The sequence below is a fragment of the Elephas maximus genome, chromosome 7, assembly GCF_024166365.1.
Source record: "Elephas maximus indicus isolate mEleMax1 chromosome 7, mEleMax1 primary haplotype, whole genome shotgun sequence".
Lineage (NCBI taxonomy): Eukaryota > Metazoa > Chordata > Mammalia > Proboscidea > Elephantidae > Elephas > Elephas maximus.
Window position 1 is genome coordinate 72,543,253 of NC_064825.1, and position 19,049 is coordinate 72,562,301.

Genomic DNA, 19,049 nt, shown 5'->3' on the forward strand with positions numbered 1-19,049 from the left:
CTGCATTTTTAAATTTTGCTATATGACTTGTCACCTTTCCAACTTTATAGACTCCTGAGGTATGAAGAAGCTTTACAGTCATCTAGTCAAGAGGTCTAAATGCCAGTCCAAGGGAATAGCCGGTTGGGAGCATAAGTATCAAGGTATCTTTCCCCCCAAATTCCACACTCCCATTCCCTTCCCTCCTCACAAACAACATCAGGATGGAGTCGGCCTATACCCTCTAAGACACTGTGACATCTGACTAAGTTTGGGAAACTATTTGACCTATGTTTGAATATTTCCTGTCACAGGAACTTACTACTTCTAAAACAGCATGTTGTATCTCTGGAGAGATTAAAAAAAAAAAAAAAGAGGGCTTTTAGCATCAGACGGTTCGAATATCAGCTTTGCTACTTACAAATAATTCTGTAGCCTTCTCCTTGGCCTCTAACTTGTTATTATGAAAGTTTTCAAACATACATATAAGTAGAGAGAATAATACACCCCTGTATCCATCACCAGCTTGAAAAATTAACATAAGACACATTACCAGCTTGAAAAATTAACATAAGACACACACACCCACATACATCCACCTCATTCCAGTTCCTCACTGTATTAAAGCTAATCTCAGACATTGTTATATTTCATTACTAAATTCTTCACTATATATTTCTAAAATATAAAAGCTGATTTAACTGCAATACCATTATTACACCAAAAAATTAACGATAATTCCTTATTTCTTTACATCTCAGTTTCTTCCACTGTAAAATAGGGATGTGAGATCATTTGGCCTCAGGATTCTTGTAAGCTCTCTATTATCTCAGTGACTGTGAGAGAGTTCGGTATGAACATCTGTGGACAGATAAAAGCATGTAGCTCTTCGGTTCTGAGTTCTAGTCCTGAATCAATGGAAATATGCTTTTGTATCTACTCAAAAAAATCAACTTGTTCAAAATGATAACCCTAGTTCAAATGGAATGGTAATCTCAGTTTACCCGGTATAATTTGCTTCCTTTAGCAGATAAATGACTTTCCAATGCTGGGTAGGTTATAATTAAATATGGAGATAAAGAAATAAACCAGAGCCCTGGTGGGAAAATGGTTTATTTTCCCACTTGGCTGCTAAATGAAACGTCGGTGGTTTGAACCCACCAGTGGTTCCACAAAAGAAAAGACCTGGTGATCTGTTCCCATAAAGATTACAGTCTAGGAAACGCTATGGGGCAGTTCTACTCTGTCATATGGGATCACTATGATTTGGAATCGACTTGACGGCACACGACAATAACAACAATTTGTAAATAATTTTGGCTAAATTCAAGATAATCTAATGCCGGAACATTTTCATCATACTACAAAGAAACCCCATATCCATTAAGCAGTCACTCTCCGTTCCCCTCTCCTTCCAGCCCTTGGCAACCTCGATGAATTTGCCTACTTTGGACATTTCATATAAATAGAATCATGTAACGTGTGGTCTTTTGCATCTGGCTTCTTTCACTTAGCATGTTTTTAAGGTTCATGAATGTTGTGGCATGTGTCAGTACTTCATTCTTTTTATGACTGAATAGTATTCCATTGTACAGATATATCACATTTTGTTTATCCATTCATCTGATGATGGGCAATTTAGTTGTTTCCACTTTTGGGCTATTATGAATAAGGCTGTTATGAACAACCCAATTAAAAATGGGCAAAGGATCTATCTGAACAGACATTTCTCCAAAGAAGATATACAAATGGACAGTAAGCGCAAATTAAAACAATGAAATACCACTTCACACCCACTAGGATGGCTGTAATTTAAAACAGACAAAAATGGAAAATAAGTATTGGCAAGGATGTGTAGAAATTAGAACCCTTATACATTGCTAGCCCAAGCCCACTGCCGTCGAGTCGATTCCAACTCATAGCGACTCCATAGGACAGGGCAGAACTGCCCTGTAGAGTTTACAAGGAGCATCTAGTGGATTTGAACTGCCAACCTTTTGGTTATCAGCCATAGCACTTAACCACTATACCACTGCTAGTGGGAAGGTAAAATGGTGTAGCTACTGTGGAAAACGATTTGGAGGTTCCTCAAAAAAAAAAAAAAACAGCAAATTACCATATGACCCAGCAATTTCACTTTTAGTACTCAGAAAGGTTTTGTTTGCTAGGATCACCTGTTTCTCCTGTAAATTCAAGCACCTTAAGTGCTTAAAAGAAAAATATTAAATTTACAAATGCAATGAAAGTGTTAAGGAAATTTTACCAAGTTTGTAAATGAGAGTTGATTTTAAGGAAGATCTATTTTTTTACATCTGCAATGACAGAATTTGTCTCAAGTGCTGCTATAACAGAAGTACAAGAGGATAACTTTAATAAAGAGAAATTTATTCTCTCATAGTCTAGAAGGCTAGAAGTCCGAATTCAAGGATCCAGCTCCAGGGGAAGACTTTCTCTCTCTGTCAACTCTGGGGGAGGGTCCTTGTCATCAATCTTCCCCTGCCCTAGGAGCTTCTCAGCGCAGGGACTCTGGGGTCCAAAGAACGCACTATTCTCCTGGCTCTGGCTTCTTGGTGGCATGAGGTCCCCAGGTCTCTCTGCTGCTTCTCTCTTTTATATCTCAAAACAGATTGACTTAAAAAACAACCTAACCTTGTAGATTGAGTCCTGCCTAATTAACATAACTACCTCTAATCCTGCCTCATTAACATTACAGGGTAGGATTTACAACACAGGAAAATCACATCAGGTGACAAAATGGTGGACAATCACACAATATTGGGAATCATGGACTAGCCAAATTGACACACATTTTTGGGGAGGTACACAGTTCAGTTCATAACATTCTACCCCTTGAGACTCAAAAATTCATGTCCTTGCCACATGTAAAACACATTTACCCCATCATATCATAGCAAATGTCTTAAATCAATTCTAAATCCAAAATCCAAAAACTCCTCTTCATCTGTGAAATCCAGAATACAAAAACTCCTCTTCATCTGTGAAATCCAGAATACAAGGAATCTGCTTCCAAAGTACAATGGTGCAACAGGCACAAAGTAGACATTTCCCTTACAAATGGGAGAAATTGGAGGAAAAGAAGGAATAACAGGTACTAAGCAAGTCAGCAGAACACATTATATTAGCTCTCAGGGCTTGAAAATAACACTCGGTTTTCTGAGATCATTTAGTCTGCCTCCCAGGCTCTAAGTATTGGCACACTCTCCAGATTCTGAGCAGAGACCCCTCAGCCCTGGGCTTTGGCTCTGCCTTCTAGGCCCACTGGAATGGCAACTCTGCTCCCTCAAATTTGGGCAGCTCCATTCCTAGTAGAAACCCTCGTGGCGTAGTGGTTTAGAGCTACCGCTGCTAACCAAAAGGTTGGCAGTTTGAATCCACAAGGCACTCCTTGGAAACCCTACAGGGCAGTTCTACTCTGTCCTTTAGGGTCGCTATGAGTTGGAATCAGCTTAACAGCAACGGGTTTGGTTTTTTTGTTTCTTTTTTTTTCATTCTCCTAGTCAATCTGAGAGGCAACTCTACCTTTTGAGACCCCAAAGGTTGAAGCCCTACCCTTTGGGACTGAGGAAGGTCTGTTTCCTGTGTTCCTTGGTTTCTCGGTCCCTTGACCTCACCGTCCATGTCTGCACTGCTGGGGCAAGTGTTCCAAAGCTCTTCAGCTCCACCGATAAGTGCCTGGAGGCACCCCACTCTACCAGAAAACTCTGGCCAGAAGGCACTCGGCTCTCTTGCTCCATGGTTCAGAAAACCTAGTTTCATGGATAAGTTACCGAAGGCACCCCACTCTGCCAGGAAGCCCCCTGCGAAAAGGCACTCAGATCTCGCTCCATGGGTTGGCTCCAGCGCTGTCTTGCGATGGTCTCCTGGTTCTGCTGCTGCCTTTCGCTGTCTGTGCCGTCTCCAGTGTAACAGCTCTCCAAACTTCCTTCTGAATCTTCACCAGAACTGTCTTTGATGTTCACAACTCCACCAACAGCCTCTTCAAGGCAATCTAGGGTTTTACTACCAGGCACTTTAAAACATTTCCAGCCTCTACCCATTCACAGTTTCAAAACCACTTTCACATTTTACGTATGTGTTAGAGTGGCACCCCTACTCTCTCAGTACCAACTTCTGTCTTAATCATCTACTGCTGCTAAAACAGAAATACCACAAGCGATGGCTTTAACACAGAGAAATTTATTCTCTCACAGTTTAAAAGGTTAGAAGTCCAAATTCAGGGTGTCAGCTTCAGGGAAAGGCTTTCTCTCTCTGTTGGCTCTGTAGGAACGTCCTTGTCAGAAATTTAACCAAAGACTTTAGGGGATGATTGTCCATATTTTATTTTTTAAAAAAACACTTACTAAATTCATAAAGAGAGTAGCAAAATTTATGTAAGTTAAATTTAAAATCATAAGAAAAACAGGATATAATTTGTAACTTTTATAAAAGTAAATATTAACTTAAAACCGTAACTTTCAAGCTTGGGTATGTGTGCAAAGAAACACCCTTGGACATCAAAAACTCACACTGAAAAATAAGTATTCGTTCTCTTAAATCATGGCAGCCAAAACTGAACACGGCATTGGTTGACGTTAGTTTAGCCAACTAGGGAGAGGTATGTTTCTGTTCAAAATACTGTATTTCTATTGATGCAGCTTGAAAATGGCTTAATCTTCTTGACAGCCATATCATCACAATGTTGACTACCATATTTTTATACAAATAATGTGCTCCTACATTTGTTTGCCAACTGTGCCCTCCTCGCATAAGGTATTTTCTTAAGTGTGCTATGCTAATTTTTTTTTTTTTTTTACAGCAACATGTAAAAAAAAAAAAACTGGCAAGTGACACTTATGAAAATACCCAGGGGGGAGGGGGGTGTGGTTGAAGGTATGCATTATTTGTGTAAAAATATGGAAAGGTGATGCTTACTATTAACTAAAAAACCCGAAAACGAAACCTGTTGCTGCCGGGTCATTCTAACTCATAGCGATCCTAAAGGACAGAGCAGAATTGTCCCACAGGGTTTCCAAGGAGCACCTGGTGGATTCGAACTGCTGACCTTTTGATTAGCAGCCGTAGCTCTTAACCACTATGCCACCAGGGTTTCCTACTATTAACTAAAAAAAACTAAGTCTCCTAAATTCTCCCGCAACTTTTGCTGTCAAATCTTGCCCTGCACTTCGGAGTTTTGTTTATTCTTACCAAGTACAATCTTATTACAATTTGCCCATTACACTCTCAGTAGTTTTTAATCTGTGAGTCAAGAACTCATGCAGTGGGTTATGACTAATATTTTAAAAAATGAGATAGAATGTATCAGAATGCATCCTCCTTAGTAAGAATAAATACAATTTCACAAAACATTTCTTTTAGTCATATTAAATATACGTATACTGTGTTGAAGCAGCCCTGGTGGCATAGTGGTTAAGCATTTGGTTGCTAGCTGAAAAGTTGGTAGTTCGAACCCACCAGCTGCTCCATGGGAGAAGGATGTGGCAGTCTCCTTCCATAAAAATTTGCAGCCTAGGAAACCCTGTGGGGCAGTTCTACTCTGCCCTATAGGGTTACTATGAGTCAGAATTGACTCCATGGCAATGGGATACTGAGTTGACAGATAAAATGTATTTCTTAATGTGGGTTGAAGTCAAAATACATTTGAAAAACATTACAAATGTAAAGATTTTCCTGGATTCTGGTCATTTCCTCCAAAATATCCCTTTGGATATTTTTCCCTAAAGAAGGTTTTTTTTTTCCCCCTAAATCTTAATATCTGCTTCCTTCTCCCTTAGGCATCCAAAATGGCTTTTTAAAGTCAAGAATTCAACATAAACCTATCAAAATATACAAAATTTGTTCCTCTTTCCCTAAATGCTTCTTGACTCCTGTGAGGTAATGAATCACTGTACAGAGAACAATTAGGCCTTTGTCTTTAGAAATTCCTGAGTACTTGAGGTACATTTTGTAATCTAGGCCTAAAGACTATATCAGAGGATTTATGCTAATGAGTTTGGGGCTGGCCAAGCCAGAGAGGGACCACGATGTGGTCTGATATCAACTGACCTCTGGGAAGAAAGGGAGCATGATTCAACTATGGATATGCAATGAGCCCTGATCATGCTTATGCAACAAAGCCAATAAAGGCTCTGGACACAGAATCTCTAAGAGCTTCCTGGTTGGTGAAAGACACTGACACACATGGGAGGGTAGTGCACCCTTTTTGGGACATAGGAGCTTCGCATTGGGAATTGTCCCAGACCTCACTCTATGTGTCTCTTTGTTTGTATTCTTTTTTGCTATAATAAATCTGTAATTTTAAGAATAATACTTTGAGTTCTGTAAGTCCAACAAATTACCAAACACAAAAGAGTACTGGGAGCCATCAGATGGAAGTGAAGGACGCAGGGGAGACACCCAAGCTTGAGACTGGCATCCTAAAGGAGTAGTGGGGAAACACTGAATTTACGGCCAGCAAGTCAGAAGTAAGGGTGTTGGGTGGAATCCTGAGCTTGTGGCTGGCATCTGCCTGTCTGGTAGTCTGAAGGATGGTATCCTTTTAACCCATGAGAACTGACCTAGCCCTGGGTCAGAAAGAGAAAGTGCTGCATGGGTGGCTGGTGTCACAGACGATTAAGAAGTGAGAAAGTGGGTATTTGATTCATCCTCATATTTTAGAGATTGGATTTATGTTGATTTTTATCTACAAAACCCCTAAGGCCGAAATATTAGCTGGGTGTTCATTTAATTGGCTGGATAATATAATTCACACTAGGGTAAAATGAAACTTAAACATTTCCAGGATTCACAGAGACAATATATAAAACAGATATAAGAGAAAGTAGAAAGCTGCAATGTTAGACCATGTTGGGAAGGGAGAAGTCTAAGCCCTACTGCCTCTCTTCTGAAGGAAGACATCCTGACCCATACAACCCTTAACTAATTTTTCCAGTTAATGAGACTTATTGTTCCATTCTTCACCTTTATCAATATGGTTGTTTAAGGAGAGCCCTTTAAACGACTCCTTTCCCTTCTTTCTGGGGTTATGTTTTCATTCATTCATTTTTTCATGGCTAAAAACAACAAAAACAATATGCATAAGAATTAAGAATTTCTATTATGGAGCTAAATTGAAAATTTCTTGTTAGCCCTGAAAAAGAAAAAAAGAGACCATATATAATGAGGAGACTTGGAGAGACAAATAAAAATGATCTTAAATGCCTCCCAGTGGCAGCTGGATCCTAGAAAAGATAATTATTAATAGCAAGCAATTTTTTAACTGGCCTAAACACATTTAATCCTTTACCATATAATCTAAGAATTACAGCACACCTGGTAGCGAAGAAAACAAGATTCAAAATGAAAATTACTTCTTTTTCCTAACAAATTATGCACACATGTATGAACTCTGTAATTACACTATTAAGGTTAAGAAGTTAGTAAGAAAAGACTTTACCTGAGATATCTGGCCCTGGACTTTTGTAAGCTGAGTTTTTGGAATATTTAAAGACTGGCTCCTTATAACTGTTGCCCCAGAAAAGGATTTTCCATTCACCTTTCTTTCGAGATGACAACTTGCTAGGGATCTCTCTTCAAGGAGAACAGCATCCCAAGGATCCTCTGCTAGCAAACCTGGAACATTTTTCTCTTCTTCATGGTGCAATACCTCCACATTGTCTACCTTAGGCTTACTTAGAGGATCCAAGTCTAACCAGTCAAATTTACTGATATCATGAGACTTTGGAGATAGCTGTAGATTGTTGACGGTAGCTTTTGAACTCGTTATTTCCAAATCAGTCCTTGCTTTTCCATTTTTTAAAAATTCTGATGTACTAGCTATTTTGTCAAATAGCTTCGCCATGTCAGGACTGACTACTGGGCGATAGATAGGTAAGCCTCCTTGTGGATGAAAGGGTATGGCAGGTGTCAAAGGATATGAAAAATATGGCGACTGTCCTGGAAGACTTAAATATATAGGTTCTGTAGATGGAAAAGTAGGCATTCTTGGATTCAAGCCATTCTGGAATGCAACTGGTTTACTGTAAGTTGAGGGATAAGTAGAAGGTAAAGTATAAGTGGAAGGCCCAGATAACCCAGGTGGCCACTGTTCTCTCTGAATAGTAGGTCTAAGATAGAACTGTGCTGAAAATGAAGGGCTCAGAACAGGAGTAACTGGCAATATAGGTGTTTTTCTAGTTTCAAAACTGTCATCCAACAATAATTTCTCAAGCTCGGCTTGGGTGAGTTTTTCTACATCAATATCGACTGCTCTTTTTTGGGAATCTGCTTCAGGAAACACCATGAGATCATAATCCTGGTTGTTATGAACTTGTGCTTCTTGTCTGGTGCTGCTTGACAACTCAAAGTCTCTCTGATTATCACTCACTCGTCTATCCTTTTGCAGTTTTGCTAAAGCCTCTGCTTCCATCTGTAATGCTTCTTCTTTGTCCACATCTTTTGTCCTTGCTGGTTCCAGAAGTGAAGATGAACATTGTTTAAATTTGTTGTTGCTGGATATCTGAGCCATGTCCACTTAAAAGACCAAATCTGTCCTCCTCTAATCTACTTTTTTCTTGTAGCTTCCAAAATAGCAAGACCTACACATAAAAATAAACATAACACTCAATTAGATTTTCTAAACACAAATAAATTAATTCTGATTGCAAACTATCACATAGGATTTAGGATATGAAGCCACTTACAAAAATATACTACCTCCCCCCGCCCCCAAAAAAAACAGTTGAGGGAAATAGGATGAAAGAATACTTTAAAAATACCTTATACAGAAAATATTCTGCATCCCACTTCAGAGAGCAGCATCTGGGGTCTTAAACGCTAGCAAGTGGCCATCTAAGATGGATCAATTGGTCTCAACCCACCTGGACCAAAAGAGAATGAAGAACACCAAGGACACAAGGTAATTACAAACCCAAGAGACAGAAAGGGCCACATAAACCAGAGACTACGTTAGCCTGAGACCAGAAGAACTAGATGGTGCCCGGCTACAACAGATGACTGCCTGACAGGGAACACAGCAGAGAACCCCTGAGGGAGCAGGAGAGCAGTGGGATGCAGACCCCAAATTCTCATAAAAAGACCAGACTTAATGGTCTGACTGAGACTAAAGGACGCCGGTGGTCATGGCCCCCAGACCTTCTGTTAGCCCAGGACAGGAACCATTCCCAAAGCCAACTCTTCAGACAGGGATTGGACTGGACAATGGGATAGAAAAAGATACTGGTAAAGAATAAGCTTCTTGGATCAAGTAGACATTTGAGACAATGTTGGCATCTCCTATCTGGAGGGGAGATGAGAGGGCAGAGGGGGTTAGAAGCTGGTGGAATGGACACGAAAAGAGAGAGTGGAGGGAAGGAGCAGGCTGTCTCATTAGATAGAGAGCATTTAGGAGCATATAGAAAGGTGTATATAAATTTTTGTATGAGAGACTGACTTGATTTGTAAACTTTCACTTAAAGCACACACACACACACAAAAACCTTAGATACTGTTGTATTAAGGGAAATGTTTACACATATATGACTTTATCCCAACCCTTAACCTAAGAGAGTTGGCACAGAAAATGGACTCAAGATAGTTTTATTTTCAGCCTCCACAATAGCTGCCATTAACCAGTGGCCCTTATTCTGGCAAAATTCTTGGCATGAAATGATGTAAGTGCTAGTCACGTATCTTCAACGGTTTACGGTTATGCAAACAGCAAATCAAAACGGTTTCTATCTTTTGATATTAAATTGCTCAAAAGCCAATTAGCAATAAAAACATTCAAAACCTAATCAATAAAACCAAGGCACTTTTTGTTTTATCACAACATCATGTGAAAAGCTGATTATGGGATTACACTATTCTAGGAATACTAAAATTTTATAATATAAAAGATTAGAATAATAAAATGAGTGTTAAGGTTATAAAATGTAATATTCCACTTAAAGGTTTAATTATGGTTGAATTCATCAAATAGTTTTGATCACACTTCTAATATTATCAATAGTTTTAATACTGAAATTTCTCTTTTGTAAACTGATGAACTATATTGACTACAAGATAGTTCATTTTTAAACCTCATTTATCAGTTTATAAAAAATTCACTCTATTTCAGACAAACACTTGCTTCTACTAAGATTACCTTAAAAAGCAATGTATAAACAATTAAAGTGTTAATTATGTGCTATGTAGCAGAGGGCATGGTTCCTGCTTCCTATCAATATGATACAGGTTTTAGTGTGGGTTCTGTAGTCAACCACCTTGATCCAAGAAGCTGAATGCCTTTGGGCAAGTGAAAGTCTTTCCTTAGCTGCCTAACTTTTAGAATTTAAAAAGTATCCATCTCTTAAATTACTATAAGGATTAAATTAAATAATACAATTAAAAGTGCTTATCAGTGGCCTTGAGCATCAAGCATTCAAATGATATCTATTATTAACCTAACCTAGTTTCAAATACACCTAGTTTGAAAACTTAGAAAGCAATAGTGTCCCCTGTTTACAGCCCTGGTCTTTACCACAGTGGTTGTCGATAGAGTGTTTTCAATAAATGCTTGATGAGAGGAGGTAGAGGAAAGCCCAAAGTGAATTCAAATTAATACAGCACAAATGAAAATCCTATGGGTTGAGATAATACTAAATGAAAAAATTATTAGTAATGAAGACATGAAGAAAGAAGTATTCATGGAAGACCTTCCTGGAGTGTTGCTTTGCAATTCTTTTACACGACTGCTGAATTTCTGAGGCATTTCACTGAAAAACTGTTTCAAATTTTTCCCTTCTGTGGCAGACTGCAAAACATAGGCACAATGTACACTTACGATTTGTATATTTCATTGGCTATAAACTTTATGTCAAAAGACAATAAAAAGTATAAACAAATATTGAACTCTTATTAAATATGCACAAAGTACTTACAGGAAAGTACTGATGTCTACAATTTACTTTGAAATACATTAAAAGAATACAACAAATTAATGGAGAGGTTCAGGGATGACATACGGATAAATACATGATAGGGCGGGTACAGGAAAATATTAATAGTAGAATCTAGGTGGTAGATGGGGGGAGGTGGTGGCTCAGTGGTAGAACTCTCGCTTTCCATGAGGGAGCCCCGGCTTTGATTCCTGGCCAATGCACCTCAAGCGGTCATCACCCATCAGTCAGCAGAGCTTCCAGACTAAGACAAGGAAGAAAGACTTGGCAATGTACTTCAGAAAATCAGCCAGTGAAAGCCCTATGGATCACAATGATCTGATCCAATTGAGGACCACCTCAATGGCAGCTAACAACAGTTGGTAAACATGGGTGTTCACCTTGCAACTCTTTCAACTTGGCGCATGACTGAAAATGTTCACAATGTTATGGTGGAATGGGTACAAATTCCTCCCATTCCAGTAATATGTCCCTTTGCAATATGACATTGTTGCTTCTCCCATAAAGAGGTAGGGTTTATTCCTCCACTCTCTTGATCTGAGCTAGCCTTATAACTTGCTTTGACCAATACATCAGAAGTGACACTGTAAGAGATCCAAACTTAGGCCATAAGAGGCCTTGGTGCTTCAGCTCTACCTCTCTGAAACAAAGCCACTGCCACGTGAATATTCTTGAAGATGAAAGACCATGAGGAGAAAGGCCCAGCCAAAAAGCCAGTACTAACTGCGAGGCCAGTGAGTGAAGCCACCATTTCAGAGCATGCATCACTGAGTCGGAATCGACTCCACGGCAGTGGGTTTTGGGTTTTTTTTTTTTTTTTGGTATCTGCAGTCCAGGTGACTACAGTCACGTAAGTGACCCAAGGTGAGATCAGTAGAAGAAATTCAGCTGAGCTCAAGCCACAGAACTCATTTTGGAGGGGTCTGTTATATAGCAATAGATGAAACTGATAAGTCATTTCTTCCTCCTTTTAGAAAACAAAACTGACGCCACTTACACCTACTTAACAATACATTTCTCTGTTTTAACTTCCACAACTACCATCCTTCTTCACTTGTCCTCTTCACTTATATTCTTATTCCCATTCACCTGTCCCCTCCATTTATATCCCTAATCCCATTAAATTCTCCTCTACTTTCTTATCAAAGACTCCATTCTTTTGCAAAGTTAATTTATCCTTTATTTGCTTCTGGTCCTCTGCCATAAAAATGCTCAAGTTTTGTTCAATTAATTTTCGACAAGGGTACTAGGTCCATTCAATGGGGGAAAGAACAGTCTGATCGATAAATGGTGCAAGGACAAGCGGATCTCCACACGCAAAAGAATGAAGCTGGACCCACACCTGACACTATACACAACGTTAACTCAAAATTGATCAAAGAACTAAATGGAAGAATTACAACCATAAAACTCTTAGAACAAAACACAGGAGTAATGCTTTGGAACTTAGTTTTTTACAATGGATTCTTAGCTATGACACCAAAAGTACAAGCAATAAAAGACAAAATAGATAAACAGGACTTCATCAAAATTAAAAACTTTTACGCACCACAGGCCTTGATCAACAAAGTTAAGAGACAACCTACAGAATGGGAGAAAATATTTAGGACCCATGTATCTGATAAGGATTTAATATCTAGAATACATAAAGAACTTCTACAACTCAAGTACAAAAAGACAACCCAATCAAAAAATGAGCAAAGGACTTAAATAGACATTTCACCAAACACGATATACAAGTTGCCAATAAGCATAGGAAAAGATGCTATTAAGTCATCAGTTATTGTGGTGTGTGTGCCACTGAGTTAATTCTGATTCATAGCAACCCTACAGGACAGAGTAGAAATGCCCCCTAGGCTGTAATCTTTACAGGAGCAGATAGCAAAGCAGAAGGTGGGTTTGAACTGCCGACCTTTCAGTTAGCAGTCAAGTGCTTAACCACTGCACCACAATAAGATACCACTTCACCCCCATCGGAAACCCTGCTGGCATAGTGTCTAAGTGCTACGGCTGCTAACCAAAAGGTCGGCGGTTCAAATCCACCAGGCGCTCCTTGGAAACTCTACGGGGCAGTTCTACTCTGTCCTATAGGGTCGCTATTGAGCGGAATCGACTTGACGGCATTGGGTTTTCACCCCCATCAGGATGGCTATTATCAGAAAAATGGAAAACAGGTGTTTGCGTGGATATAGAGAAACAGGAAACTTTATCCATCGCTGGTGGGATTGTAAAATGGTGTAGCCACTATAGAAAAGAGTTTGGTCTTCCCTCGAAAAATGAAACACAGAATTAACATAAGAAAAAAAAACAAAACAAACCCACTGTCAACTAGTCAATTCTAACTCAGCAACCCCACAGGGTTTCCAAGGCTGTAAATCTCTACAGAAGCAGACTGCTACATCTTTCTCCCACGGAGCCGATGATGATTTTGAACTGCCAACCTTTTGGTTAGCAGTCAATTTCTTTAACCACCGTACCAGCAACCCTTGGGAAAAAAAAAAAAAAAGCCAAGCCTGTTGGCACTGAGTTGATTCTAATTCATGGCAACCCTATATAGGACAGAGTAGAACTGCCCCATAGGGTTTCCAAGGAGTGGCTGATGGATTCGAACTGCCCCCACCTTTTGCTTAGCAACTGAGCTCTTAACCGAGCTCTTAACCACTGTGCCACCAGGGCTCTCCATAAAGCTGTTCCTGCCTGGTTTCAAACAGGGGACCTTTCACATGTGAGGTGAACATGACAACCACCACGCTACGGAAACTGTAAATCCTAGGTAAACACCCAAAAGACCTGGAAGCAGGGACTCAAACAGATACTTGTACACCAGTGTTCTTTGCGGCATTATTTACAATAGCAAAAAGGTAAAAACAACTCAAGTATCCAACAACAGATGAATGGATAAACAAAATGTGATGGTATATCTATAAAGTAGAATATTATTCAGCCACAAAAAGAAATGAAGACCTGATAAGTGCTACAACATGGATGAACCTTGAAAACATTACACTGAGTGAAATAAGTCAGACACAAAGGGACAAATATGATCCCACTTATATAAAATATCTAGGAGCCCTGATGGCACAGTGATTAAGTGCTCGGCTGCTAACCAAAAGGTTGGCAGTCTGAATCCACCAACTGCTCTGCAGGAGAAAGATGTCATAGTTTGCTTCCGTAAAGATTTACAGCCTTGGAAACCCTATACGGCAGCTCTACTCTGTCCTATACAGTCACTATGAGTCAGAATCGACTTGACACCAATGGGTTATATGAAATATCCAGAAAAGACAAATGCATAAAAACCAAAGTTTATTAACGATTGCCAGGGGTGGGTGGGAGGTGGAAAGGGAGAATTATTGCTTAAGGGGCACTGAGTTTCTGTTAAGGAGAATTAAAAAAAACTGGATGTGGATAGCAGAGACGGATGCACAACACGGTGAACACAATTAATGTCGCTGATTTGTTGTAATGCAGTGCAAGGACTTGACTGAATTCCTGAGCAGTAAGAACCAGGATCAGCACAAAGCTGGTTCCTACAAGGTGGAAGTCAGACATACCTCCACTCCCCAACTTCTTCACCATTTGTGACACTAGACGTTCCCCCCACAGCACTCTCTACTTTTCTGCTGGGCTCAATAATTCACTGCATGGCCACAAAGAACTCACAGATCATACTCACAGTTATGTGGTTTATTAGGGAAGTAACTGGCTACAACTTGAGATCAGGATCAAGTTGGTAGTAACAACAACAGCTCTGGATCAGGATCAGGAAGCATATAGGTGAGGTTTCGAAGGCTCCCCAAAGCTGTGCATACATCTCTCTGTTTTTCAGTACAGGAGAGCCCTCTCAGCTGACCATGCAAACAGGCAGGCCTTTCTCTTGGCCCCCTCAGGACAGGCCTCCTCTCAGCCATGCATGCCCCTTCTTGGCCATGCCAGCCCCCTCTTGGCTGTACATACCCCTTCTTGGTTATGTAGGCCTATATGCCTTTGGCCTCTCCACTGCTAACTGGCCCAGCTCATAGCCAGTGCAGCAGCTTACTTAGCTCTCCTAGCTGCTTTCCTAACAGCAGCTTTCTGCCATCACCACCAACTCCGTCACAGGGTCCCCTATGGGTCTGTCGTTGCCAGCTCTACTACAGGGCCACTTTCAGGCCTGTCACCATCTTCAGTGTTACAGTCGTTGATGACCCATATTACAGCTCTTTTAGGAGGTTCCTAGCATCTTCTTTCTCTGGCTCTTCTCTCTTCTTGCCTCTAAAAACCTCTGTGGTGTAGGCTGCTTATATAAGCAGACTTCTCACCAATTTCAAGGCATGGCCTCCCTAGCAGGATCACAAACCAACCAATCCCCTTGGTGGATGGCAAGTCACATAATTTGCATAGTAAACTGACCAATCCCTGCAAGGTGCACAAAATAGACCAATTCCAGGGCCGACTGCAGGCCATGGCCAGACAAAAAGTATCAAATTATCAAGTTGTTTACAGCTTCCCCAGGAAATGTCAATCCACCTGAACAAAAGTAATAAGTCCTCTGGGGTAGAAAGCTAGGTCAAAGGTAACTCCTCAGGATTTGATAGGGGGAATCTCTCAAGCTATTTTTCCAAAGAACCAAAGCAAAAGGCCAAAGAAACTCATTTCACCACAACTGTACATATAAAAATAGTTAAAATGGCAAATGTTTTGTTATATATATATTTCACCACAATAAAATAAAATTTAAAGTGCTCAAGTTTTCTCCATATTTAGGGGGAAGAAAATCTTAACATTCCTGTTTAGACTCTAGTAGTTTTCATTTTAATTTTCTCCCTTCACTGTCAAACCTCTCAAATGAGTGGCCTAGAAAGTCCTTTCTTTGCTCATTGTGCTTTGTAAAAGTTCTATTTGTCCTTCAGGGCCCAATTCAAAAACCACCTCCTCTCTGAAGCTTTTCCTGAGCACCTCCTATCAGAATTCATATTTAGTTGATGTTTCAACTAAAACTTTTAATTACATTTTTGCCTACTCAGCATGCTTTCTTCTGGTAATAAAACCTATAGCTTCCATTTCAGAGATAACTTATTTCCTTGTTTTCCCATGTAGTTCAAATAGGGCTGGATCATCTCCATTCCCCACCCATCAACAACTTCAGAGGATCCAAGTCTAGTCAATCAGCTAAGCCCAGGACTTCTGCTGAAAGCATTTGGAAAGAAAGCTTTTCATTGGGGTTGCTAGGTTAATGGGATGTCAGCCTGGGACCGCTGTGGCCATCTTCGCCACGGCTTGAGGAGATGCTGCTTGGGAATGAATCCAAGCCAGAGGAAAGCAGCGCTAAGATAAATGAATCAGATTCTGGATAATATTATTTTAAGCATCTGGATTCAACCATGCCCAAGGCCAGCCTTTTCGTTTACATAAGACAATAAATTCCCCTTTTTGTTTACGCCAGTTTAAAATGAGTTTCTGTCACAGTATCTGTGAACCTGTATACTCAACAAACTAAAATATTAAGCTTCTTAAGTGCGGAGGTCTATCATATTTTGTTCATTTTTCCCCCCACATCACTTTGCTTACTAAAATACAGAACTTAGTTTACTGAGCATGTGTTTTAACATAAAGGAATAAGTGTTGTTGAACACCGTCCTGATAAAGGCATTTCAGATGGTGCAAGAGTATGGATACATACGGTAGAGAAATTAATCAAGTGTAACTGCCTTTTATCGAACACCACAACCACAGTCTACTTTTCATAAAATCAGATAGATTAAAACTAAGAGCATTTTACAAAGAGATAAAGATACTGAATCATAATTCTTCCACAACCATAATACCCATTTGTTATTTAAGTATTCTGCTGGTTACCATATTTCGTAATGATATAACATTTTTCTGAAAAGGGGAACTGGATTTTTTAAGTGAGTTTGAGATACAGTTTATTCACTGCAGAACATCCTCATTCTGAATATTAAGTCTCATTTACTGACAAAGGTATAAAATTAATGGTTTGAAATATATTTCAGCAATCAATTAATGTGTTTGCTTCATCTTTATTACCAACCAAAAGTGTTATATGCTAAAATAAATTCAACTCTAAGTAGTCGATAATAGTGAGCTTCTAAGATTTACCACATTCTAGTTTCCCAAAAGGCTACTGTGCATGTAGTATTCAAACGACTGTAAAAAGACTTAAAAGATTATTCCAAAAGTAACCCTGTGCTTCAGCTATTTTTCTGGGGCTTCTGCACTGACATACTCTATTAATTTTTAAAATAAAACCTCATTTGATAACAAATATTTAGCAGGAAATAATTTCCTACATTCTATTCAAAATGAATACTTCAATGCTAATGTTCCCTTAATTCAAGCTGGGAAAGACAATATAACTAGTTTTTGAATGAGGATTGTGCATCATTTGCCAGCAATTTCCCAGCATAAGTAACCCCGGGAAGATTGAAAGGCTGTAGCTACTTTAAAATTCTTCCAAAGAGGGCAATTAAACTATTCAGTTAGCCTTCTGGACAACCATTTGCATACCAAAAAAAGAAGAATTAATTTAAAAGCTCTTGGCTTATGTGGTAGACATCATTTACAATTTAAATCTCAGAAAAAAAATAAATAAAACAAGTCAGTCCTGTTATCTATCTGAATGCCTTCTGATCTTAAAAATTCAAGATTCCTAATAGAATGGAAAGAGCCCTAGTGGTGCAACGGTTAAGCGTTTGGCTGCTAATCAAAAGGTTGGCAGTTCAAACCTACCAGCCACTCCGGGGAAGAAAAGACCTGTCAATTTGCTCCCATGAAAATTTCATCCTTGGGAAACCCTATGGGGCAGTTCTACTCTGCCCTATAGGGTCACTCTGAATTGGAATCGTCTTGACTGACACAGAACAACAATAAAATCAAGAAACAATTATTTGAGTTCAGTATACACATTTATCCTCTAAAATGAAAATGAACCTCAAAGAAAAATAAATTACAGTATACCCATGGAATAGATTATTATGCCATCAGTAAAAATAAAATTATGAAGACTGCAACAACCATGGGAAATGTTTATTTTAAAATTATGCCAAAGATCTGCATCTGTATCTATCTACATACATACTAAACATCAAATGTCGCTTTACGCACTTTATACATGTTAATTAATTTAATCCTCACAAATCCTTTAAAGTGGCTACTGTTATTATTCCTGGTTTACATATGAAGAAAGTTAAGCACAGAGGTTATATAATCTGCTCAAACTCATTACAGCTAGCCGATGGTGGAATCAAGACTCAAACTAAGCAGTGCTAATTTTATATACTTTTAACAGTTACCTGGAACCAGTAAGTGTTTAAATTGACACACTTTGTCTATTATAAATATCGGCTTTCTTCCTCAATCCTGACAAAAGAAACCAAGTACTTTGGTATTAGGCACTACACAAATCTGTCACAAAGACAAAACAGAAGAACGTCCTGGTGGTGGGTGAGAAGTCAGGTTAGAGCTGCGCTGTCCAACAGAAACTGAATGCAAACCACTTAATTAAACACTTGTACAGCCACATTAAAAAAAAAGATGAAATTAATTTTAATACTGTTTTATGTAATATATCAAAAATATTATAATTTCAATAGGTAGTCAATATAAAAATATTAATGGGATATTTTACATTCTTTTTTAAATACCAAGTCTTCAAAATTTGGTACATATGCTAAACTTACCACATCTCAGTTTAGACTAGACCTATTTCAAATGCTCAACAGCCAAAGGTAGCTGGTGGACAGCACAGGGCTAGAATTTATGAGGAAAGGAACAAGAAGAATGGTGAACAAGTATCACTACTTTCTGGATGACAAGAAAAAATTTATCTTCCCAAAGTATCCCCTTTCTTCAAGCCAATAACATATACCAAATGTCTATTAGTTATTTTTCAAAGAGCAAAATTTTCTTTGTCTTTTTTAAGTCTCACAGATTATCTATCTATAGCCTTGTAAGTCCTGTCTTGTCATTCTTTATAAATTTTGTATTTTTTAAGCATATAATTTCCAGTTATCTTAATCCTCTATTATTAAAAACATTGCTAAAATTTCATAGAGAAATGTATTCACAATTGACCATATAGGATAAATTACAAAAAGATTATATTATTTACACGTAAAAATATCGAATTGTAAA

General features: G+C 38.9%; 1 protein-coding gene across 4 annotated transcripts in view; it reads right to left on the reverse strand.

Moving 5' to 3' along the window:
• The window catches only part of PIK3C2A (phosphatidylinositol-4-phosphate 3-kinase catalytic subunit type 2 alpha), a 119,949-nt gene that overhangs the window by 78,585 nt on the left and 22,315 nt on the right, over positions 1-19,049 (reverse strand). For 2 of the 4 annotated variants that reach the window (XM_049890565.1, XM_049890566.1), the window contains exon 2: positions 7,433-8,573. In XM_049890565.1, the coding sequence (XP_049746522.1) occupies positions 7,433-8,503 (1,071 nt within the window). In that variant the 5' untranslated portion in view covers positions 8,504-8,573. Of the gene's footprint in view, positions 1-7,432; positions 8,574-8,753; positions 8,856-19,049 lie in introns of all 4 variants that reach the window. The other 2 variants (XM_049890567.1, XM_049890568.1) reach the window with 2 other exon arrangements.